The sequence below is a fragment of the Mobula birostris genome, chromosome 2, assembly GCF_030028105.1.
Source record: "Mobula birostris isolate sMobBir1 chromosome 2, sMobBir1.hap1, whole genome shotgun sequence".
Taxonomy (NCBI): Eukaryota; Metazoa; Chordata; class Chondrichthyes; order Myliobatiformes; family Myliobatidae; genus Mobula; species Mobula birostris.
Window position 1 is genome coordinate 14,234,335 of NC_092371.1, and position 25,794 is coordinate 14,260,128.

Here is a 25,794-nt window from a genome sequence, read left to right on the forward strand (position 1 = left end):
GGGTCCAATTCAATCGGTATGAACTAGAAAGAGCTTAAAAGGATGTTGAATTGACTTGAGCACTCGAGTTACAAGGGAAGTTTGAGTAGGTTAGGACAGTTCTCTGGAACGTTAGAGATTGAAAAGTGACCGGACAGGTATATAAGATCATGAGCGGCGAAGGCAAGGCGAAAACACGCCGTCTTTTTTCCAGCTAACGGGCGTTCAGAAGAGGACATAGGTTTAAGATCAGATGCGACAGATTTAAACCGAGGATCAGGGGCTGCTTTGTCACGCAAAGGGTGGTGCGTATTTGAAAGGAGCTGCCAGAAACTGTGTCGAGGCGCGTACATTAACAAAGTTTAAAAGCCATCTAGAAAAGTAGAAGGATAAGAGAGGGTTACAGGTCTATGGGCCAAAAGCGGGCAGATGGGACGGACGTTGGTCCGAAGGGCCGCTTTGAGCGCTGTATGACTGATATCATTGCTGATTCTGAGGAACAGACAGGAGTGTTTCTGGAGACCGAGTCCCAGTAAACAAAGATTCTAAACGGGGGACAAAGGAGCTTTGTGCAGGAGGCCGTTGTGACCAGGAACAAAAGCTCAAAAGCTCTGGAAATATTTAATAATCAGAACATAGGTAAAACAGCACAGGAATATGTCCTTCAGACCACAATGTATTTCGCCGAACACAGAGGCAAATGAAACTAATTCTCGTTTGCTTGAACGTGATCCATGTCCTGTTATATTCATACTTTTATCTACAGACTCTGAAACGCCTCTGTCATAAGCAGAAGAGATTCCGGAGATGCTGAAAATCCACAGCTGCAGACACAAAATATTGGGCGAACTCAGCAGGCTACACAGCATCTGTGGAAAGGAATAATAAGTAATGACCCATATTTTGCTCCTTTAACAGGGCCCTACACCGATCCCTGAGGGACAGCACTTGTCACAAACCTCCATGTGTGTGTGTGTGTGTGTGTGTGTGTGTCTGTGTGTGTTTGTGCGTGTGTGTGTGTGTGTGTGTGTGTGTGTATTTATACATGTGATGTGATTTTCGATCAAGATAATAGAACCATTTAGTGCAATCAAACACTCAGTATAATTGGTTTATTATTGTACCGAGGAACAATGAAAAAAATCGTTCTTTCCCGTCCATTCCAGAAAGAGCGTTTCATCACATCAGTACAACTCCCACTGGTCACTGGCAACGCACTCCATTCCAGCCTCCTCCCCCCACCCTGCTCAACATTTAACTTTATCCCTCTCCTCCTTAACCTGTTTAATTTCAACTTCTGTGCAAATACTTCAACGAGCCGCGCTGCCCACTGTGCGGTCTTCAGGCGAGAAGTTAAACTGAAGCCCGTCTATTCATGGCCACTCCACTGAAACAAGAGAAAGTGACCCCTTTCCGTCCTTGGAGCCAATATCTATCAATCCAGACCAGACACCATTACATGGCCGGTTTGTGGGAGCTTTCTGTGTAAGTATTGCTCGGTGCCTTTGCAACTTTGCAACATCGATTAGAAAAACACACTCCGTTGTGTATTAAACATCTTGGGCAGACAGAAGGCCTGAAACATGTTAGAAACGTCCTTGGCCGCCTCCAACACAACCATCGCCGCCTGGAAACATCGCCAAAACCACTTCATCAAACACTTTTAGATTTAAAATTAACCCCGACAAGGTATCCGCCCACCCCACTGTATATACTTCTCTGGCGTAAGATTTCCTTTACTAATTAGGCCTTCACGATAAATCTAACTAGAGTCCTGTCCATAGTCTCACACCAGAGGGTTAGCACGATGTAGAGTGCTTTGACTGTGGTCAGACCGACGCGAGTAGACGTATATATTTTTCTATGTGTTTGCAAACCGCGTTCCATCTGCGTGTACCTGGCCCCGCGTAAACAGGAAACCCGCAGAACGCCTCTACTTTTTTCCAATACAACCGAACATTTACTAATTAGCATTACGTTTGATTTTCATTCATTACAAAGGGTCTCACCCCTCCCTTGCACCGATCTCACAAACCGATGAACACGCGTCTGCGATTAAAACCCGGAGTTTAATTCGGTCACGAACAATGAGATGCTTCGCGGTCTTCGCGCTCTCTTACCTACTGCAAGGTAACTGACCAGAATTTCAAGCAGAGCAGAGCTTGGGCAACTAGTTGATCGTTAATTAACTGAAGGGATTTGGTAGAATAAATAAGGGGGCTGTAATACCGGAGGGCATGCAGTTAAGTTGACAGGGGGTAGATTTGAAGGAGATGTGCGGGGTAGATAATGGTGGTGCCTGGAAAGCGCTGGGGTGGTGGCAGAGCCAGACACATTAGGAAATTTTAAAATACGTTTAGATAGGCGCATTGATGCAAGGAAAATGGCCGTTCTGTCGGCAGAAGAAATTAGATGGCCACTTGATTATTAATTTAATTGGCTCGACACAAAAGTGCCCGTTACTGTGCTGTATTCTATGTTGATATTTTTACTAGCTATACTGTTCTATATTCTATGTTGATATTTTCATTTACCCACCGATAGCCGATAATCGGAGAAAGCAGAAGGTAGAATTAGGAAGGTAGATTACTCGGGAGAGAAGGTGCGGTAAATTAATTCCAACCCCACCAGGGAATGAAATAACTGGAATGATTTCCAACGGAGTTTTAAGAAAGGAATTATGGGTCTAGAGCAACGGGTAGTACAACTAACTTTACAGACTGAGGATACTGCTCTTTCTGTGTTCCAAAGTCTCAATTTGCAAAAAGATGGTGCGGTGAAGTCGCTGTGTCATGCGTGAGAGGACAACATCTGTGATTAAATCTTCCTTTTTTTAGTTTGTGTGTCTCAGGCCGCCTTGTTCCAGTCTCCGCCGATTCAGACCGTCCGTGTCGGAGGTCGGGCCGTCCTGAACTGCAGCCGGGACCGGGGTGTGCTTGCTTATATAAACTGGTATAAACGGAGCGACCAAAGGCATCTGCAGTTCGTTTACAGGGTGGGAAGATTCGTGGAAGCAGAGGGGAGGTTCTCGGGGCATGTGGACGAAAAATCGGCCACTTACTCCCTGGTGATAGAAAACGTCCAGCGAAATGATTCTGGGATCTACTTCTGCGCATCCCAGCTCTATGGCGAGTTCGGCAATGGATCCAAACTAGTGGTCACAGGTAACTCGTCGTAACAAGTTGATACATTTCCTTTGATGCGGGGATCCTTTTTTAAAGTTCACCACCCCTATTGGGCATAGGCGCTGAAAGCAGCTCGCCAGAGTCTTCTATCCTGGGCCACTTTCAAATTGTCCCAGTGTGTAGCCTAAGGTCCTTCTTCTCCCAGGGAGCTTCTGTTTGCGTTACTGTAGCACTGAAGTTTTACGGGATGGGGTTGCGAATCCCATGCCCAGCCCTACTCCTTTCCTTGCCGGGCTTAGGACTGTACATGGCGGCGTTTGCTGCGGCCCAGAGTGTGCGTAGAAAGTATAATAATTACGTTCAGAAATGAGACGGGGATTTGCGATGCTGTTGGAAGTGCGGAGATTAGGTTTGAGCTACAGAGCGATACTGATGAGGTTAATTCAGTACGATTTAGAGATACAGGACGGCATCAGTCTCTTTCAATCACTCGTTAATTTTCACGTCTTTAGAATGTGGGAGGAAATCGGAGCACTCTGAGGAAATCCACGCGTTCTCGTACTAACCCTTACAGGTAGCGACAGGGATTGAACCACAGGCTTACAGTTGACTCACTAAAGAGTTGTCATAACCGCTACGCTACCATGCCTCCCTTAAAGGTGGTCAGAACAGTGGCAGATAATGTTTAAATCCGAGAAATTCGAGGCGAAATGTTTTGGAAGCTCGGGAACAGATATAATGAACGGCAGTAGCAAAGGAGACTTGGAGACAAAGTGGTGAAGCGAACATACCAAATATTTGTCTTCAGTTGCCGCGGAATAGAAGAGCAAGGAAGTGCGTATATTCAAATTGTGTAACACTTTAATCAAACCAAAATTGGAGTAGCGTATTAGGATTGGAGCCTGGACGTTAAACTAGAGCAGGGGCATGATTGCGCTGGAGAGGATGCTGAGGATTCACCCTTCTGGCTCGACAGTTTTGGGAAGTGTCAGCTGGGGAGCGGTTTTGGAAGAGAGGCCATGACTCCACATATTCCAAGTGGGTTTGGAATAGAAACGTTCACATGAACCAGAAATCAACTGGGCAAATCCGTGTTCGTTAGTATTAGACAGAAGCTGGATCGAGTTGAATGGGAGGACCCGCTTGCCGGTAAGTCCATATGTGTATGGAAGGAGAAATGCGAAGAGCTCAGGGCCAACATGTTCCTGTAAGGGTAAAAGGTGGAGGTCATAATCTCAGAGAACCATTGACGACAACGTTTTTGAGGATGGATAAAAATTTTAAAAAAATGAAACAGATGGTATGTATAGGAAGTTAAAAACGAGCAAAGCCCTTCCTGGAAGAAAAACGCAAGGCGATGCTTAAAGGGCAGATTAAGAAAAGTTACAAAATATCACTGGCAAGCACACCTTCAAGCCACCTAAAAGCGTATGAAGGGCGAAAGATCATCCAAGGAAATGGAAATTAGAGCCCATTGCGAGCAACGGGCGAATCTGACTTTGGAGCCAGAAGATATTGAAGTAGTCATAAATGACCAGAAGGCCATAAGACAAGGGAGCAGAAGTTGGCCATTCGGCCTATCGAGTCTGCTCCGCCATTTTATCAGGAGATGACCCATTCTCCCATTTAGTCCCACTCCCCTGCCTTCTCACCATAACCTTTGATGCCCTGGCTACTCAGATACCTATCAATCTCTGCCTTAGATACACCCAATGACTTGGCCTCCACTGCTGCCCGTGGCAACCAATTCCATGGATTCACCACCCTCTGACTAAAAAAAAAATCTTCGCATTTCTGTTCTGAATGGGCTCCCTTCAATCCTTAAGTCATGCTCTCTCGTACTAGACTCCCCCATCATGGGAAGCAACTTTGCCACATCCACTCTGTCCATGCCTTTCAACATTCGAAATGTTTCTATGAGGTCTCCCCTCATTCTTCTAAACTCCAAGGAATGCAGTCCAAGAGCGGACCAACGTTCCTCATATGTTAACCCTCTCATTCCCGGAATCATTCTAGTGAATCTTCTCTGTACCCTCTCCAACGTCAGCACATCCTTTCTTAAATAAGGAGACCAAATTTGCCCACAGTACTCCAAGTGAGGTCTCACCAGCGCCTTATTGAGCCTCAACATTACATCCCTGCTCCTATACTCTATTCCTCTAGAAATGAATGCCAACATTGCATTCGCCTTCTTCACCACCGACTCAACCTGGAGGTTAACCTTAAAGGTATCCTGCACGAGGACTCCCAAGTCCCGTTGCATCTCAGAACTTTGAATTCTTTCCCCATTTAAGTAATAGTCTGCCCGTTTATTTCTTCTGCCAAAGTGCATAACCATACACTTTCCAACACTGTAATTCATTTGCCACTTCTTTGCTCATTCTTCCCATCTATCCAATTCTCTCTGCAGACTCTCTGTTTCCTCAGCACTACCGGCCCCTCCACCTATCTTCGTATCGTCAACAAACTTAGCCACAAAGCCATCTATTCCATAATCCAAATCGTTGATGTACAATGTAAAAAGAAGCGGCCCCAACATGGACCCCTGTGGAACACCACTGGTAACCGGCAGCCAACCAGAATAGGATCCCTTTATTCCCATTCTCTGCTTCCTGCCAATCAGCTAACTCTCTATCCACGTATGCATTTTCCCCGTAATTCTATGGGCTCTTATCTTGTTAAGTGGCCTCATGTGTGGCACTTTGTCAAAGGCCTCCTGAAAATCCAAATATACAACATCCACTGCATCTCCCTTGCCTACCCTACCTGTAATTTCCTCAAAAAATTATAATAGGTTTGTCAGGCAGGATTTTCCTTTGAGGAATCCATGCTGAGCTCTGCCTGTCTCGTCAATGCCTCCAGGTACTCTGTCACCTCATCCTTGACAATCGACTCCAAATGAGTGCACTGCATCATAATTCACAAAGGGAGTGCACCTTGTAGAAGAAAGCTTCAATGAAGGGAAAGGTGAACTTTTGGTGTAAATCTCAATGAATGACGAAAATGTCTGATGCCGTAGCGGCTATAAAAGTCGAAAATCAGCGTATCTATCCTAGGCGCCTGTGACAAGCAAACTGTGAGATTGCTGGGTCTTTAAATGAGATATTGTAAGTACCCGCTGGATACATGTGAGGCTCCTGGATGGTAGGAATTGAAACACTAGGGAGAAGACTGACAATTATAGACCTATGAGTCGAACATCAGTCGTAGCGATCTTAAAGGACTGAACTCCGAGGGACAGGTTTAATAACCTCAGAGATTAGAGATTAAGGGAGCTAGGGCTTGACTCTTCGGAGAGAAGGAGGATGAGAAGAGACATGATAGAGGTGTACAAAAGAATATGAGGAATAGATAGAGTGGATAGCCAGCGCCTCTTCCCCAGGGCACCACTGCTCAATAAAAGAGGACATGGCTTTAAGGTAAGGGGTGGGAAGTTCAAGGGGGATATTAGAGGAAGTTTTTTACTCAGAGAGTGGTTGGTGCGTGGAATGCACTGCCTGAGTCAGTGGTGGAGGCAATACACTAGTGAAGTTTAAGAGACTACTAGACAGGTATATGGAGGAATCTAAGGTGGGGGCTTATATGGGATGCAGGGTTTGAGGGTCGGCACAACATTGTGGGCCGAAGGGCCTGTACTGTGCTGTACTATTCTATGTTCTATAACATCTTGTAGTGACAAGGTCTAATCAGAGACAGCCAAGCTGGCTGTGTCAATAGCTGATCATGTCTGAGCAGTCTGATCGAAATTCCTGAAGAGCTGGCCGAGTCTATGATTGAGAACAGAGCAATCAATGTATACTTTACATGTACTTCAGTGAGGCCTCTGACAAAGTCCCACAGAGACATGGACCAGGGCAATTTGTCAAATGATTCCGCATGAGACTGGCAACAAGGGGCAAGGGAAGATTGGATGCCTGTTACTAGCGGTGTTCCCCAAGAATAGGTGGAGAAAAGGTTCTCCAAGTACCTTTGCTATTTAAGAAGACAAAGAAGGGCGAAATAGTGGATAGTACGGATAGTGTGAAAGTTAGTCTTTGTCGAAGGGGTGATACCGAAGTGTTGTTGAAATGGATTATAAATGGTAACACAGAATAACGCGAGGGGCTGCGGTTTGGGAGGATTAATGAGGAAAGGACCTCTGAAATGTGGAGGTTGAGGAACAGAAGGACCCTGGATTACAAGATCCAGTGATCCTGCAAGGTGGCATCGCACGTACATACTGTGATTATGAAGGACAATGGATATTGGCCTTTCATTAGTCAGGTTATTGAATAGAGAGGCAGGGAGGTTATAGATCAACTTCATAACACGAAGTAAGCAGCAGGAGGCCCTTCCACACATTTGAGGTAGACAAACAAGAGAGCATAGATTTAGTATAAGGCAGAAGAGTTTCGGGGGGATCTGAAGAGGACCAACTGTGGGTATGTCCTAGAATGGTAGCGGCAGATTTGCTGACAGCATCTAAGAGGTGTCTGGATGTGTTCATTGATGAGTTAGACAGAAGCGTCTTGGTTAAGTGTAGGAAGATGGGATTAATGTGGATTGGTGCCCACTGGTCGATATGATGAGCTGTATTGTTTGCTTCCCTGCTGTGGGTCGCTATCACAACGATGTCCTTTCGTTTGCGAGGATCGGCTGTGTGCGTTGCTTTGCTTTTCTTGGGGTGGAGAGAGTAAGCTGATAGAAATGTAGAACATTAGCTGAGCTTAATCACGGGACAATATACAATGACCAATTAACCTACTAACCGGTACACCTTTGGACTGTGCGAGGAAACCGGACCATTCTGAGGAAACCCACGCTTTCCACGGGGAATGGCGTTTCACGGCGACAAACTCCTTACAGTGGACGCCGGGATTGAACTCCAAACTGCGACTCCTTGAAGTGTAATAGCGTCGCGCTGAACGCTCCGCTGCTGTGGCGCCGGTAAATGTATCCATAAACCTATACAGAGGAGGGGTGGGAGATTTAAAGACGGCTTGAAGAAGGATGTTTCTCTCCGAGGGGCGTTGGGATTTCACTCCCCGAGGGGTAGCGATGCAACTACTCGCGCAGTTATGTAGACGAACTATCACAGACAGACGGCCTTGTAAACTAGGATTAATACAGATATGTACTTGACCGCCAGCACGGAGAAGATGGCCAGACTAGCCTGTTTTTGAACCGTGATTAAAATTGGCCATCCAATTAATACAGTGTTGTGTTTTCCACATTCAGCCCAGCCTCCCACGATATACCTGCTAGCGCCGCAAGCCGATGAAATTCCCCGGATGGAACTGGTGACCTTGATGTGTTTGGTGAGAGGCGTGTCTTCCGATTCCCTGAACATCCGCTGGAACATATCGGGAAATGCCATAGAAGGTCTCGTTGATCCCCCGATATTTGATCCGGACGGAGGCTACAGCGTTAGCAGCCGTTTCCAGATCCCCGCGGAAAGATGGCGTAGCGGCGCCGTCTGCACTTGCGCCACTGGACACCTGGTCAGTGACAGTGTCTCCGCTCAGAAAGGTATCGTAGAAACTAGTGATTCCCTTCAGCTTTACGACGCGAGACCATTCGGCCCTCTGTGTTTTTGCCTAGTATCGAGCTCTCCAGCGCTGTCTCCGTGGCCCTAATGGCACAACTGTCACATTCAAGCACTGCGTAAATGCGAGCAGAGCTTCTCCCCGCTCCCTACCGATCATTGGAACTCTCACCGCTCTCCGGCTGAAGCCCTTTCCCTCAGTTCCTTTATCATCACTCCAAACTTACTTTAAATGGGCACCTCTTGGTTTGGCCGCTCTGCTGAGGGAAATGCTCAGAATCAGAATCAGATTACTTATCATTGACTTTTTATTCATAACAATTCATTTTTATTTCCTCAAAATACAAAGTAAATTTATTATCAAAGTAAGTATATGTCACGATATACTGCATTGATATCACAGACATTCACAGTAGAACAATAAAGAAATACAGCAGAATTTGTGAAAAACTATGAATAACGAGGACTGACAAACAACCGATGTACAAACGAAGTCAAATTTTACAAATAATAAATAAGTTGATAAATAATACTGAGTTGTAGAACCCTTGAAAGTACTCATCTCCCGACACACGACTCCGATAAATTTTGGATAGATAACCTTTAATTGTTACATGTACATCGAAAAATGCAGTGAACTGCGTCTTTTCAGTCTAATCAAATCAGCGAGGTGTGCTGGGGCCGCCACGCTTCCGGCGGCAGTATAGCATGCCCATAACTCACTATCACTAACCCTACGTCCTTGGAATGTGGGGGCAAACTCGAGAACGCGGAGGAAACCTACGGGGTTACCGGGAGAATGTGCAATCTCTTTACAAAGCAGTAGGAATCGAGCCTCGATCTGTCAGCCGGCACCGTAAGTCGTTTCGCTAACCGATACGTTACCGCACGGCCCTATAAATTTCCCCATAGTCACCTCAGAATTTATACAATGGGGGAAACCGGTTACAAGGCACGCAGTCCTTCATTCAGCTCATCACAAGACATAAGCAGTTCAGGCCCGAAAATGACGCATTCACACCCGGCTCTCTGTTGGTTAACCATTCCCCTCTCCAGGCCAATACACCGCTTCGCAACGCTAGGCGCGCTTAACTTGTGAGCTACCTGTGACTGATGGAACATTTCTGAACATGCGCGACACTGCAGGTTCCAGTTCGCCTTTACCCATCATATTTGCTATGATCTCAAAAGTTAGCTAAATTTCAAACTCAAACCAAGTAACCGCCCTGGCCCGGATGTATATCTCTATGGGCCCTTTGAACGGAGCTCTTGTACGATTTAGATAGGTACATGGATGAAAGGAAAATGGAGAACAATGTAGAAGGGTAGGATTACACTGATTTTAGAGTAAAAAGGTCGGCACAGCATCGTTATGCCTGTACTGTGCTGTACAGATTTCCTTTCCGTGATCTATTCATCTCAAAATCTAGTCGCCACGGCTCTTGCATCTTGTTATTCACCTACACGGCGCCTTCTCTGTAACTGCAATTCACCAATATCTCGTTTTGTGCTACTTGGTGTTCTATGTGCCGTATGATCTGTCTGGATGGCAAACTTTTCACTGCATCTCTGTTTATGTGATAATAATAAACCTGATACTAATTGCTATAAACGTCTAAGATTTATTACATTCCAAATTAGACCCCAGATACAAAGGTTGCAAAGTAAAGTGACCTATCAGATCACTTTCTATCACATCCCCTCAGACTCTGACAATCTTCAATCTAGTGCTTGTTATTGGCGGAATCAGATCTCGAGACACCCTGTACCAGATCTCTGACCTTTGTATCCCCTTTAACCTTACCACATAGAAACGGAAATCATACTTGCGTTGATTCTTTGTTGCCACATAGTTACCAGCAAGCCCTTCCTAACTGTGAGGCAGCGGGAATATCTGGTGGAATACCACATGATCACGCAGAAACGTACACACTTCACAGAGAGGACATTCGAGAGCTGGATCGAAACCGTGTCCCTCGAGTCACGAGTTACTTTTACAGTAGAATGGAGCGAACATATCAGAGACAGAGCGAGACACACCGAATGACACTGGGCAGTACTCGAAGGATAATCAGAGACCGCCCTCTCCAGCTCTGAAAGGAATGTTGTAGTAAGGCCCGTTAAAGTCATCGGTATGAACCTAGTGTCAGACTAGAGCAGAAGTAGAAGAACATGTAAATGCCACCAGGAGCCCAAGTACCAGTATGGGGTTGTTGGTCCGAATGGTCAGTTCCTGTGACGAGTAGGGAACCATTTGGATAGACTGTTGTAGAGATCTAAGGTCAGTATTTTCAGAAGGAACGAGATATTAGAGTATAAGATCACAAGACATAGTGTTATTCAGCTCATCGAGTCTGTTCCGCTATTCCATCGTCTCTGCTTCACTATCCACCTCAACCCTATTCTCCCTCCTTTTCCTAAACCTCTGACGTTCTTGCTATTCGAGAAACCATTAATCTCCGCTTTAAATATATCAATTGTAAACTCAGCTAGCTCCATCATGGTCAACACTCTCCTCAGTATCCAGGACACCTTCAAAAAGCCATGGTTCAAAAAGCGGCTTCTATCATTATGGACCCCATCACCCAGGACATGCCCTCTGCGCATTGCTTCTCTCAAGATGGAAATATGAGAGTCTGAAAACACACACTCTAAGTTTTAGGATCAGCTTCTTCCCCTCCGTCATCAGATATCTGAATAAACAATTAACCCATGAACACAATCTCACCATTTTCCTCTCTTTTTGCACCACTTATTTAATTTGCAGACAGTCAGACAGACACATACATATACCTCCTATTGTTATTTATAGCTTTGATTATTGTGCATTGCAATATACTGCTACAACAAAACAGCAAGTCTCACGACAAATACCTGATTCTGAATCTGAATTTATGTACAATCTGTTGAGTGATTAGGACACACAGGAGAACAAATGCAGATTGGAACTGATGGTAAATTACCTTCAATTGAAAGTCGATTCTATGTTCTTCAGACAGCCTGCAGGTGCAACTCTGTCATATGATTGCAATTGGCCTGGCGGCGACCCTCGTGTTACTTGTTGTAGGGGCGACCACTGTGGCCATTAGGAAGTATCGGAAGGAACGCGAACCAGGTAACGTGCTGACCTTAACCTTATCATGACCTGAACTCCTCGCCAAACGGTGAAAAATCCTTTTGAAGAAGAACTCACATCTAAACATCTCTTTCAATCAGTAAAAGGAGAAACGGCAAGCAAGAGCACCACCACCCGGCGAAAGGATCGAGAACGTGATGTAAGTATAATCTATTTCGGGTACACCTGTAAACCTACTCGTTAATGTGATATCCTGGCGTTTTCACGCACACCAGTCTCTAGAACTTACAGAGGCTGGTTTAAAAAAGAAACAACATCCAGTGAGTGGCAGTGATTTGGACGAAAAGGACTTGTTAATGAGAGAGGTTGGAGGAGAATGGGCAGACTGGTTCAAGCTGACAGGAAGGCGGAAGTAACTTAAATCATCACGTGTTACGACAATGGTGACAGAAGAGCGTCTCTGAGCGCTCAAAGCGTCGAACCTTGAAGTGAATGGGCTACAACAGCAGAATACCACACCGGGTTCCACTCCTGTACCCGATAATGCCATTTACAAGCAGAGAATTGCTTTGCGCTTAGAATAGTAAAACACGGGAACTGGTCCTTTAGTCTACGATGTGCTATTGAACGAATTGAATTCGTAATCAAATACCCAACTGCACTAATCACTTCCACCTGAAGAATATCCATATTCTTCAATTTCCAGCACATCTATGTACCTATCCTAAAGCCTCTGGCTAACGGCTCTGTCATATTTGCCTCCACCAGCATCTTGGGCAGCGAATTCCGGGCTTCTACCATTCTCTGTGTTAAAAAAAGGGACCCGCACATCTCCTTTGAACTGACCCCAGTTCACCTTAAACGCATGCCACGTTTCAACAATGTGGAAGAGTGATACTGGCCACCTTTTCTATCTGTGCCTCTCATAGTATGTAGATTTCTGTCAAATAACCCCTCAGTCTCAGAGGTTCCAGAGAAAACAACTCAAGTTTGCTCAAGCTCAAGTTCAAGTTCAGTTTATTGTCATGTATATCGCCAAAAGTAACAACTTTCCTCCGGACCAAGTTGCACAACACAGTACGTATAACTTACACAGCACACATTAAGTAATATAATCATAATAACCACAAATAAATTAGCAAATAATACGATGCATAAGGCACAAGTCAAACATAAACAGTGCAACCCTATTGGCACTTCATACGTGCTGAGTCGTGGGTGGTGGCAGGGAGTTTCGTAGTCTTAAGGCCTGTGGGATGAAGCTGTTTCCCACCCCAAAATTTCTTCTTTTAATGCTCCGATACCACCTGCCTGATGGTACGAGATAAGAAAGATTGTTGGAGGAATGGGAGGGATTATTGACAATGCTAAGAATTCGTACGTAGGGACAAATTATCGATATAGCAGATGCTCTCCATTCCAAACAGCATCTCAGAAAACTTCTTCTGCACTTTTTCCAAAGCCTTAACATCTTTCCTATAATGTAGATGGCCAAAATTGAATGCAATGCTGTCTGGAAAGTCTAACTGCTCTTTCTATTAATCTCCAACATAATTTACCGACTCTGGAACTCATTTCCCTGATAGATAAAGGAAAATGCCATTTGCCTTCTGACCACCTTAACAAACTGTGTCGTCACTTTCAGAAAGATATGGACTCAACTCCAAAATCCCTCTGTACGTCACGGGTGCTAAGGGTCTTGTCATCAATAGTGTATCATCCCTTTATAATGCAACATTTCTCATTTGGTGGGAATAAACTTCTCTGTCATTAGCCCGTATCTGCAACTGATCTGTATCCTTTGGCCGCCTTCTGTACTGTCCGCAACTTTGGTATCATCTGCAAACTTACTAACCCACCTATTTACATTTTCATCCAGGTCACTTATATATATCACATATAGCAGAGGTCCCAGTACAGATCCCTACGGAACATAGCCCTACATTAGAATAAGTCCCTTCGACTGGTACCCTTTGTCTTCTATGGGCAAGCCTGTTCTGAATCCAAACGGCCAATTCATCACAGAACCCATGCGATCTTAATTTCCGATTGAGGCTCCCACATGGAACCTTGTCAAACGCCTTACTGTAATCCATGTGGACAACATCCATAGCTCTCCCTACAAGAAATTATCATCGTCACTTCGTCAAAATACTTAATCAAGTTAGGCAGATACGACGAGCCCCGCACAAAGACAGGTTTTCCAAATGCTCACAAATCCGATCGTTAAGAATTATTTCCAGTAAATTCCCTACCACTGACGCGAGACTCACCGGTCTATAATTCTCAAGATTATCCCTATTTCCTCTCAACAATAATGGAACATTAGCTACGTACCAGTTCTCTGAGACCTCTCCTGTGGCTGGAGAGGACACTGAGATATTGGTCAAGCCTCTAGCAATCTCATCTCTTGCCCCACTCAATAACCTGGCGTATATCCTATCAAGACACCCACTTAACGTTCCTTAAGAGGCACAGTGAAGCCTCATTCGTTTTTTCATAATGCACAAGCAAATTCGTATCCTCCACATTGACCTCGCCAGCTTCCACATCTTTCTCCTTGATGTTTAGCACTGAACCACATCCTTCACATCTATGCATATGTTCCCTCATTTATCATTCAGTTGTCCTACCCGCTCCTAGTTATCGTCTTGCTCTTGATGTGTGGATAGAACCCCCCGGAATTTCACTTTAATCCGACTTCCCAATGGCCTTCCATGGTCTTTTCTGGCCTTCCTCACCGCTTCGAGTTAGCTTCTAGCTTCTTTATAATTCTTAAGGACGCTGATTAATTGTTTTTAAGCTTTGCGAACCTTTTTTTTTTAACCAAAAGATCCCCTTTCCTTCTGGACCAAATTCACTGCCTGTCTCGATACTTGCGCCCAAACAGCTGCTCCCAGTTGACGTCCCGTAGTTTCTGTTTAATATTCTCAAAATTTACCCTGCTCGAATTTAATGGTATTTATAATCAATGTTCTCCCAGTGAAAAGTTAGTCACTAAGCCAAGTACATTATCAAACTCCAGTTCAATTTTACCCCACCCTCTTTCTAGAACATCTGCACATTGATATAGAAACCATTTAGGATTCACCAAACAAATGTTGCACTGTATAAATATCTTTCTTTAATAAGATCCCACTGGATATTAGGGAAGTTGAAATTACCTGCAACAACCGTGTTGTTTTTAGACTTTTGTGTAGGATTCATTGTCTTAAAACAAATTACAGATACGACAATAGACAGAATGTAACACCAAACCATACACGATCGTGTGACTCGTTGCTGGCCCCTCCCTGTCGGCGGGAGGTCTTTAAACGAGGAGCGGTCGGGTTTCCAGATCCGCAGCAGCGAACGGAGACACTGTTGGCGTTAGTCCACAACAGCGGAGTGCGGGTATCGTGGGTAGTCGTGGAGTTGCGGAAGAAGAGAAAGAATACAATAGGGGATGGAATTGGACAGGGAATTTGAGGAGAATTCAGTTCCAGGGAAACAGCTTAAAAAAGGAGTTACAGATCGGCGAGGAGATAGAGGCTGGAGTGTGCTGCATTGATAAAGAGGTTAAGGATTTGGACGAATTACACAGATAGAGAAAGGTTTAGAAGGGTGACACAGATAGAGGGTTTCGGGGTTGGAGGGGTCACACGGAGTGTATACTGGCTGAAGGGGTCACTCGGAGTGCATGTGGGCCGGAGGGGTTGACACAGAGGGGTATACAGGCTGGAGGGGTCACACAGAGGGGTATACGCGCTGGAGGGGTCACACAGAGGGGTATACGGGCTGGAGAGGTCACACGGAGTGTATACTGGCTGAAGGGGTCACACAAAGTTTATGCGGGCCGGACGGGGGTCACACGGAGGGGTATACGGGCTGGAGGGATTACGCAAATAGACTGCCGTGCAGGTGCCTAAACAGTTACACAGAAAGCAGTGCAGAGACTGCAGGAAGTTACATAGATAGGGAAGGGCATTGGTGCTGGTGGCGTTAGATTGGGAGGCAGACAGAGACGATGTAAGGCTGAAAGATACTGTATTTAAGGGACAACAAGACGTCCATGGGCTGTAGGATACAATGGATATATTAGGTCCAGGACAAGATTACACAGAGCAGGGACTGAAGAATAATATAGAAATTGGAAGGATATCACAGGGGCAGGTTCAGCGACCGAAAGAGAGGGTCCTGAGTGTTTTTGTTGGTTGTAATCAGGGAAATTAAAGGTGAATGAAACTCTTTGCTCCATAATATCACATTCTTTTGATCTGGAATTAACGCGTGATTAAGTTGCCCCATACACGCAACCTGGCTAGGAACAGTGCAGGGTGGGGATTGATACGGTAACCAATCTCATGCCATTCCCTTGCAGATCTACGCCCAGCTGGCGATTGATACTAACTGATCTGGAAAGGCAGAGTGAATATTATCCTGAGTGAACAACGAAAGATTTAGACCTTGTTTCGTTTGTGCGGAGCAAAAACAGCAACATTTTTCAAGAGTCGTGTTAGTAACGGCACAAGCTGAGCAACTTACAGTGCGGGAGCGACAAACTGGACCCGCTGAGACGAAAAAGTGCACACTCGGAAGAAAGCCCACGCACAGTTGGCGCAAATGATTCACGGCGTCATCGACTGGTCGCATGCGCAGTTGTCATATTCCCGGATCTATCCATCCAAAGCCTCACTCAGAGCTCCCTCAGTCTCAGACCAATCGGTAATAATGAACAACGGTTAATCTGTGGTCTAATCCCTGATTATGTACAGTTTGCTACAATTAAAATTAACCCTTGTCCTAACTACTGCTTCAATAAATTATAATCTGGCACAAAATGTTGATTTTTTTCTTGGTCATCTAAACGTCTAACTGATGGCGAGCCGCTGGTAGGTAATTGTCCAAAGGTTGATTGCACAATCACCGCTGGAGCCATGGATCCCGAATTCTTACTCCAGATCATGAGGCGTTCCCAGTGATGGTACAGAAAGAGATTCTTTATGACAGGAGGTCAAGAAGATTATAGAGTTAAATGCGTGGCAGAAGAATTGGTGTGGGAGAAGTAGGTTTGAATTCATGGGAAATTGGCACCAGTATTGGGGAAGGAAGGAGCCGTACCAATGGGACAGACTCCACCTGAACCGTGATGGGATCTGGATCCGAGCGAATCGCATAACTAGGGGCTATGGATAGGGCTTTAAGCTAAATAGTAGGGGTTGGGTTCAACAGATTGGAGATGTAAAAGAGGAAAGTGTGGATAAAGATAAAAAAGCATAAAAATCAAAAAAGGAAAAAGTAAGTTTGGAGTGAAGAAAAGAGAAGTGCAAAAGAGTAAATGATTAAATGAGGAGTAAATGAAAAGAGTAAATGAGGCTGGGAAGCATCATTTTTAGCACCTGGACAATCAGTACCGGTGCCCCCCAGGGATGTGTTCTCTCCCCACTGCTCTTCTCCCTTTACACTAATGACTGCACCTCACAGGATCCATCTGTTAAACTCCTGAATTTTGCAGACGACACAACTGTCATTGGCCTTATCCGAGACGGTGATGGGTCTACATACAGACGGGTGGTGGAACGGCTGGCCCTCTGGTGTGGTCAGAACAATCTGGAGCTAAATACGCTCAAGACTGTGGAGATGACATTGGAGTTCAGGAGGAGCCTCCCAATACTCCCCCCACTCACTACACTCAACCGTATTGTGCCTGCTGTGGAGACCTTCAGGTTTCTGGGTCTCACAATCTTCCAGGACCAGAAATGGACACCCAATGCGGACACTCTCATCAAAAAGGCTCAGCAGAGGTTGTATTTCCAACGTCAACTCAGGAAGTACAACCTGCCTCAGGAGCTGCTGATTCAATTCTATTCAGGAATATTCCAGTCTGTTCTCTGTTCGTCCATCACTGTCTGGTTTGGATCAGTTACCAAACAAGACAAGAATAGCTCCAAAGAACCGTCAGGGCTGCGGAAAGAATTATTGGTGTGAAACAGTCCTCGATCCAGGACTTGCATGCATCTAGAGTCAGGAAGCGAGCAAGCAGCATCATTGTAGACCCATCACACCCTGGACATCACTTGTTCCAACTCCTTCCTTCTGGTAGGCGCTTTAGATCACTGTATGCCAGGACAAATAGGTACAAGAACAGTTTCTTTCCGTATGCCATCAGTCTTATGAACACTTGAATATTAATCTGTAATAAACCAAGTCCACTTGTACATACACAGGCATACCTTTTTGTATATAGTTCACGATTATTTGCACTATTGTTTTGTTTGCTTTTTGATTCTGTACAGCGAGAGCTCAGGGAATCCGGCATCAATTTGCCTGTAAATTCCACATACTTGGCGATAATACAGGATTCTAATTCTGATTCTGATTACAAGATATTAAAAGCACGGTGAGTGTAACGGCAATTGACTTGAATGCCCATAGTATTCGTAAGAAGACCAGTAAGCTTGTGGTCCAAATCAGTACAAAGGGATATTATTTAGTGGTCATTACAGAAACGTGGTTGCAGGGTGGAGAGGATTAGGAATTAAATATTCAAGGCTATTAGGCAATACGGAGGATAGGCAGTAAGGTAAGTGCCCTTAATTAAAGATGAGATCAGGGCGAGAGTAACAGACGATATAAGATCTAAGCAGTAGAATGCTGAAATCATCTGGGTAGAGATTAAGAATAGTAAAGGGAAAAAAATCACTGGAGGAAGTTAAAAACGCAAAGACGAGGAAATCTGCAGATGCTGGAATTTCAAGCAACACACATAAAATTGCTGGTGAACGCAGCAGGCCAGGCAGCATCTACGGGAAGAGGTGCGGTCGACGTTTCGGGCCGAGACCCTTCGTCAGGACTAACTTAAAGAAGAGCTAGTAAGAGATTTGAAAGTGGGAGGGGGAGGGGAAGATCCAAAATGATAGAGAAGACAGCAGGGGGAGGGATGGAGCCAAGAGCTGGACAGTTGATTGGCAAAAGGGATACGAGAGTATCATGGGACCGGAGGCCTAGGGAGAAAGAAATATGGAGGAAGGAAGCCCAGAGGATGGGCATTAACGGAAGTTAGAGAAATCAATGTTCATGCCATCAGGTTGGAGGCTACCCAGACGGAATATAAGGTGTTGTTCCTCCAACCTGAGTGTGGCTTTATCTTTACAGTAGAGGAGGCTGTGGATAGACATATCAGAATGGGAATGGGACGTGGAATTAAAATGTGTGGCCACTGGGACATCCTGCTTTCTCTGGCGGACAAAGCGTAGGTGTTCAGCGAAACGATCTCCAAGTCTGCATCGGGTTCTCGCCAATATATAGAAGACCCCAGCCGACTCACCTGAATGGTAGTGAAGGAGGAAGTGTAAGGGAATGTGTAGCACTTGTTTCGTTTACAAGGTGCCGGGAGAGAGGTCGGTGGGGAGGGATGGGGCGGGGCTGTGGTGGCGGGGACGAATAGACAAGGGAGACGCGTAGGGAATGATCCCTGCGGAAAGCAGAGAGAGATGGCGGGGGGGGGGGGGGGGGGATGGAGGGAAAGATGTGCTTGGTGGTGGGATCCCGTTAGAGCTGGCGGAAGATGGAGCCGGCGGAAGAATTCAGCGTCTTGGCGAACGCGGAACTCGCTGAGGTGTGGTCGAAGGGGGACAAAGGTAAGGCCTTTGCTCTTCCGCCGACTCCGTCTTCGAGCCTACTTCTTCGGCAAGGACTGTTCCACCCCCACCGATGACCCCTTGTCCAGTCTTCAACCCTCCTCCTCTTCATGGACACCCCGCTCTGGTCTTTTGGCAGCTCTGGATCTGTTTATTGCTAACTGCCGACGGGACATCAACCGTCTCGACTTCACCACACCCTGCCAATAAGGGGGATGCTGTTGTAGTCTGGCGTACTGACAACTACCATGCCGAGGCACAGTGACAACTCGCGGATACCTCCTCTTATTTACCCCTCGATCATGACCCCACTAAGGAGCACCAGGCTATTGTCTCCCACCCTATCACCAGCTTTATCCGCTCAGGGGATCTCCCATCCACTGCTACCAACCTTATAGTTCGCAGACGCCCCGCACTTCCCGTTTCTACGTCCTACCCAAAATGCACAAACCTGCCTGTCCAGGTAGACCTATTGTCTCAGCTTGTTCCTGCCCCACCGAGCTCACTTCTGCATACCTCTACACTGTTTTATCCCCCCTTGTTCAATCCCTTCCTACCTATGCTCGTGACTCTTCTCACGCTTTGAAATTTTTCGATGATTTTCGGTTCCCTGGACCCCACCGCTTTATTTTCACAATGGATGTCCAGTCCCTATATACTTCCATTCCCTCATCAGGAAGGTCTCAAAGCTCTCCGCTTCCTTTTTGGATTCTAGACATAGAAAATAGATGCAGGAGTAGGCCATTCAGCCCTTCGAGCCTGCACCGCCATTCAGTACGATCATGGCTGATCATCCAACTCTGAACCCTGTACCTGCCTTCTCTCCATATCCCCTGATCCCTTTAGCCACAAGGGCCTTATCTAACTCCCTCTTAAATATAGCCAATGAACTGGCCTCAACTGTTTCCTGTGGCAGAGAATTCCACAGATTCACCACTCTCTGTGTGAAGAAGTTTTTCCTCATCTCGGTCCTAAAAGGCTTCCCCTTTATCCTCAAACTGTGGCCCCTCGTTCTGGACTTCCCCAACATCGGGAACAATATTCCTACATCTAGCCTGTCCAATCCCTTTAGAATTTTATACGTTTCAATAAGATCCCCCCCCTCAATGTTCTAAATTCCAGAGAGTATAAGCCTTGCCGATTCAGTCTTTCATCACATGAAAGTCCTGCCATCTGAGGAATCAATCTGGTGAACCTTCTTTGTACTCCCTCTATGGCAAGAATGTCTTTCCTCAGATTAGGGGACCAAAACTGCACACAATACTCCAGGTGTGGTCTCACCAAGGTCCTGTACAACTGCAGTAGTACCTCCCTGCTCCTGTACTCGAATCCTCTTGCTATAAATGCCAGCATACCATTCGCCTTTTTCGCCGCCTGCTGTACCTGCATGCCCACGTTCAATGACTGGTGTACAATGACACCCAGGTCTCGTTGCACCTCCCCTTTTCCTAATCGGCCACCATTCAGATAATAATCTGGTTTCCTGTTCTTGCCACCATAGTGGATAACCTCACATTTGTCCACATTAAATTGCATCTGCCATGAACCAGTTCCCCTCTACCACCACTCTGCTCCGTCTAGCGGAATTGGTCCTTACCCTTAATAATTTCTCCTTTGGCTCCCCCCACTTCCTCCAAACTAAAGGTGTAGCCATGGGTTCCGTATAGGTCCCAGCTATGCCCGACTTTTCGTTGGCTTTGTGGAACAATCCGTGTTCCAAACCTATACTGGTATCTGTCTCCCACTTTTTCCTTCGCTACATCAAGGACTGCATTGGCGCTGCTTCCTGCACGCATGCTGAGCGGGTTGACTACATTAACTTTTCCTCCAACATTCACCCTGCCCTCAAGTTTACCTGGTCCATTTCTGACACCTTCCTCCCCTTTCTAGATTGTTCTGTCTCTATCTCTGGAGACAGCTAATCTACTGATGTCTACTATAAGCCTACGGACTCTCACAGCTATCTGGACTATTACTCTTCTCACCCTGTCTCTTGCAAAAATGCCAACCCCTTCTCGCAATTCCTCCGTCTCCGCCGCATCTGCTCTCAGGATGAGGCTTTTCATTCCAGGGCGAAAGAAATGTCCTCCTTTTTTAAAGAAAGGGGCTTCCCTTCCTCCACTATCAACTCTGCTTCAAACACATCTCTCCCATTTCACGCACATCTGCTCTCACTCCATCCTTCCACTAGGAATAGGGCTCCCCTTGTCCTCACCTACCACCCCAGCAGCCTCCGGGTCCAAGATATAATTCTCCGTAACTTCCGCCACCTCATTTCGGCTGAAGTGAGTGAATTACTTCCCACTTTCCAATCACATGCTTTTCTTCTGGGCGCTCAGTGAGGAAGGCAGAGTTGGCGTTGACAAGTGCTCTGTAGTTGTACTGGCCCATATGTGTCACAAGAGGGAGATGAAGAGCTAGATGCGATTTCCGGTTGCGATTTTGGGAGCTGGAAGCACCGGATGTCAGCTGCAAACAAAGAACTTTCCAATTACAAATGTGAAGAGGCAGTTAACGGAGTGTACTGAATGCAGATTACGGAGTCTGAAAATAGAATGCAACAAAATTTTTGCAGAACAAACTAGGCTTGCTTTTTTCCCTGCAGGACAATTGGACCAGAAACTTTTTCATGCTGGGTAGGAACTTGGAACAGAGCCAGGACTTTGCATTGATCCTTCTGCAACAATCATTTAGGTCGCGACTGATTTTGGAGACGGACAGGATATGGGAAGGCACGTAGGGCTGAAGCAAATTACAGATAAAAGGAGGGCCGAGATGGAGACGATTTACGTGACAGGAGTCTCCAGAAACGGTGTCAGGAGCGAGGCTGGTCAGATTTCAGGGAGAAGGCATTTTGGAACGAAACGATGTAACAGGTAATTTAAGGGTAAATTTTAGAACAACGCTGAAATATTGAACCGAGAGGTTCTACTATCGGACAGGAAAGAGAACTGGAGAAAGGCGAACAAATTGTGAATAAGAGCGCTCGCTTCAATGTTTGCATTACTTTTTTCTCCTCGCTAATGACATTAAGAAGACAGTAGGTGGGATTAAGCCAGCCCTGGTCCGGCGGAAAGGGCGAATGGGAGGTCTCAATCAGCGGCGTTAGACTCCATGATACTATTAGCTGAAGTAGACTCACCTATCTGAAACCATAACTTTCCTCAGATGGTGTGTGATCTGCCGATGCTTCCAACATTTTCTGTTTTATTTCTGATTTTCCAAAAATTGCATTTTAAATATTTTTCATCTATAGTTCTATTGTTGTATTCAGGCTAGGGATTGAGTATGCAATGCAGGGATTATTTTGCATATCACAGAACAGACGGTGCCCTCAATCTGGCCCCACATCTCTGATCTAAAGTACTTTTCTGAGGATGAACAATTGAGAGATTCGACAATAAAAAAGTCACAAGAGAACTGTTTCTTCATCTCTGAGATGTTGTCGAGGAATTAGTGAAAAGGTGTCGTTCAATGCACGGCCCCAATCTGCTAGTTTCAAACTTAATCGAAAGATTCTTTACTTTGACTGCAATTAAAAGCTAAAACGTCTCGGAGACGCTAAAGACACGTCACAAATGCTCTCTAATGATGAAAGGTTGTAAATAAAACATTGGGAGACATGTTTCAGCATTTGATCATGTCACGACAATTGATCTTTTAATGACCGTTTGATTTTATATCGTGTCACACCACACAGCAGCATAACTGGATTATCGTAGGAATAGCTGACACCTTGGTTGTGGATAATAATAAACCTCCATTTTGAATCTCGCCTCTGTAGTCTCTAAAACTATCGGCATTGTCTCAGGCGGAACAACAAAAAGAACAATTTATATTGATTTATAAAGTGTCAATTTAAACGATACAATTTTTGTTTGTCTTCGAGAGGCAGAAGAAACAAATTCTGTTGGAATCGACAGAGAAGTATAAGTCTGTGAAGGAGGAACGCTCAGGGAGTAAGATTAGCACAAAGAAATACTGTTGGTGAAATTTACAAGAAAGGAAGTGTTAAATTTCTGCGACTACGTAATCAAAGGTAAGTTTAATGTCAGAGAAATGTATATAATATAGATCCTGAAATTATTTTTCTTCTGGGGTAGTTGACGTGCTGATGTTGTCATCTTCTTCAATGCTATAGATATTCCCTTAGATTCAATGACTCTCAATGTATCCCCATCATTCAAGTAAGCGGAGCAAAAGAAATTAATATACAAGGTCTAGTTAGCAGAAAATAATGGTAAAGACGTGGAAACAGGAAAAAGATAATGACTGGATTTGATAGAGTTATGGATTTGTCAGTGAAACATATTTGGCAAATCTATATTTTGATTTTGTTATTCACAGAAGAGGTAAAGGTGAAACAGTTAACATGTTTATGAAAACAGTTGATAAAATGTCACACAGAATTATTAAAGTTAATATGATATATTTGGCATTGATTGAAGGTTGATAAGCGGAAATAGAGCATCTTAACATAGGGTGATAAGCGAATTTCCAAGTAACAAAGAAAATGAAATGTAGCGCAGAACAATGTAAAAATACGCATATCAGTCAACAAGCGGTATAGAAATTTTAAATGAACGAACACTGAAATACATTGGTTTCAAGGGGGACCAATGTCTGTGGTCTTTAGAAGAATTGGATATAAGCTCACATGACCTGCAAATTGCATTCTGGGCCTGTCCAGGTTGATGAAGAGTTAATGATTCTCTTGCATGAAGGTACCTAGAATGACGGTGACGCTTTAAAGATAGGGTTGCCCTTTCAGAATTGAGATGAGAGGTAATTTGTTCAACGAGAATCTAAATAAATCTCCAGAATGTTCTACGCGGATGGCATTCAGATCTTTGTACCTGCTCACATGTAAGACCGAGCTGGGTCGATTTTTAGATGATAACTGGAAACCCAGGTCTTGGATTAGTGTAGGAAAATGGCACCAAGGTACCAAGCCAACCACGTCCGTATTTAATGTGAATAAGGATGATGAACATAGTGTTGCTGTTACAAAGGAAGCGCTCTGCAGGGTGACAAATAAAGTATATGGGACACACGGTTAAGAGAGGCAAATGAATGTCACTTGACACCATTTGTTTCTCGACTACGGTTTAAGCAACCTCGTCCGCACAACACTTTCCACGCGTGCCTATGTATCAAAGAGCGCCCGTTTCAGTTAGGCGCAGTCACTGACCTTGAAAGCATAAACAGGAAACCTGTAGCGTGAATTGGCACGGTGCGGTACTTTCCACAGAATTAACTTTAAATGCTAGACATAATTACGACATCCGACCTGCATTTTGTTTCCCTTCCGAACCCACCGATATCTGGGCAATCTCTCGGTGCACAATTCGCAGCGACTGCGACAGTGAGCTTTTCAACGGTCTGCGTCTTGATCTATCTCCTTCCAGGTTAGTCTTCGCTGCTTCGAATTTGATTGGGAAGCAATTCTTGCGCCAGATCATTGAAGAGATTGCTTTAGGACAGGGGTTCCCAATCCTTTTTTATGCCATGGAGCCCTACCATTAACCAACGGGTCCGCGGACCCGGTGTTGGACACCCTCTGCCTTAGGAGAAGATTGGTTCATGTGGAATTGTTCCGGGATAAGCAAAGTGCACCTTGTTACAGCATTATCATAGCTTCGCGTAAGATCTCAAAATGACTATCCTGACACATATAAAATATGTCATATTGACTTTTGGAACAAGGACAGAGGATTTACTTGTCCTCCGTAGGTCAGAGATATCCATCAATGAGGATCTCTGAAATATTATTGATTATTGCATTACTGGCCCCTTCCAAGGACTTTATCTGTCTGATGTCTAATTCTATTTCTTTTTTTCTGTCTCGTTATCCTTCTCTCTATCCTTTATGATCGAGTTTAATCCTTAGGATGTAGGTCCCAATGCAAATGAGGAATCCTAATAATCTAGTGAACGGGCAGGGCATTTTACGCAGAGTCCGGTCTATATGTATATTTTACAAATAATTTGATACAGCTTTACCCAGATAACATCTTGATGAATTTCTTCCTTTCGTACTTGTTAGCCCTCAGCAGCTCCGAAATAAATCCTTTTCTTCTGTTTCCTGGATATTTCCTTACGCCGCAGGCGTTCTCTCCCCTTGCGTTTTTTCTCACTGTAATTTTGCTGGATACCTATATTAGCGGTGAATAACAACTTTAATAAAAGACCACAAAATAACAAGCCACGAGGAACCACAACACCATAGTTAAAAGAAACTAAGCAAAACAGGCGACAAGGTATACTCTCGCCAGGGAGAGTAAAAGCTAGGAGCAACGGAATGAGTTCTGCTGGTTCGATGAGTGAATAAGGACTGTGGATGAAAAGTGGGGTTAAAAAGGCTGCAGGTGAGGAGTCTCGAAAGAGTGGCAGGTGAATCCAAGTATCTGAGTGGAAACTGGGAGGTGCTTGTATGTGAACGTTGTAAGGTGTCACTGTCCACTGGTACAT

The 25,794-nt window shown here is 45.0% G+C and overlaps 1 protein-coding gene across 2 annotated transcripts; it reads left to right on the forward strand.

Moving 5' to 3' along the window:
- The first annotated feature begins 738 nt into the window (after positions 1–738).
- On the forward strand, positions 739–16,513 carry LOC140207742 (Ig heavy chain Mem5-like). 2 transcript variants are annotated; one of them, XM_072276305.1, is made up of 7 exons: positions 739–867; positions 1,981–2,109; positions 2,817–3,143; positions 8,322–8,612; positions 11,624–11,743; positions 11,845–11,903; positions 16,065–16,513. In XM_072276305.1, exons 2-7 carry the CDS (start codon positions 2,067–2,069, stop codon positions 16,095–16,097), a joined length of 873 nt encoding a protein of 290 aa, XP_072132406.1. In that variant the 5' UTR covers positions 739–867; positions 1,981–2,066; the 3' UTR covers positions 16,098–16,513. The 2 variants fall into 2 exon arrangements, with proteins under 2 accessions (XP_072132406.1, XP_072132411.1); XM_072276310.1 differs by lacking the exon at positions 739–867 and having other exon boundaries at positions 1,673–2,109.
- The last annotated feature ends 9,281 nt before the right edge of the window (positions 16,514–25,794 follow it).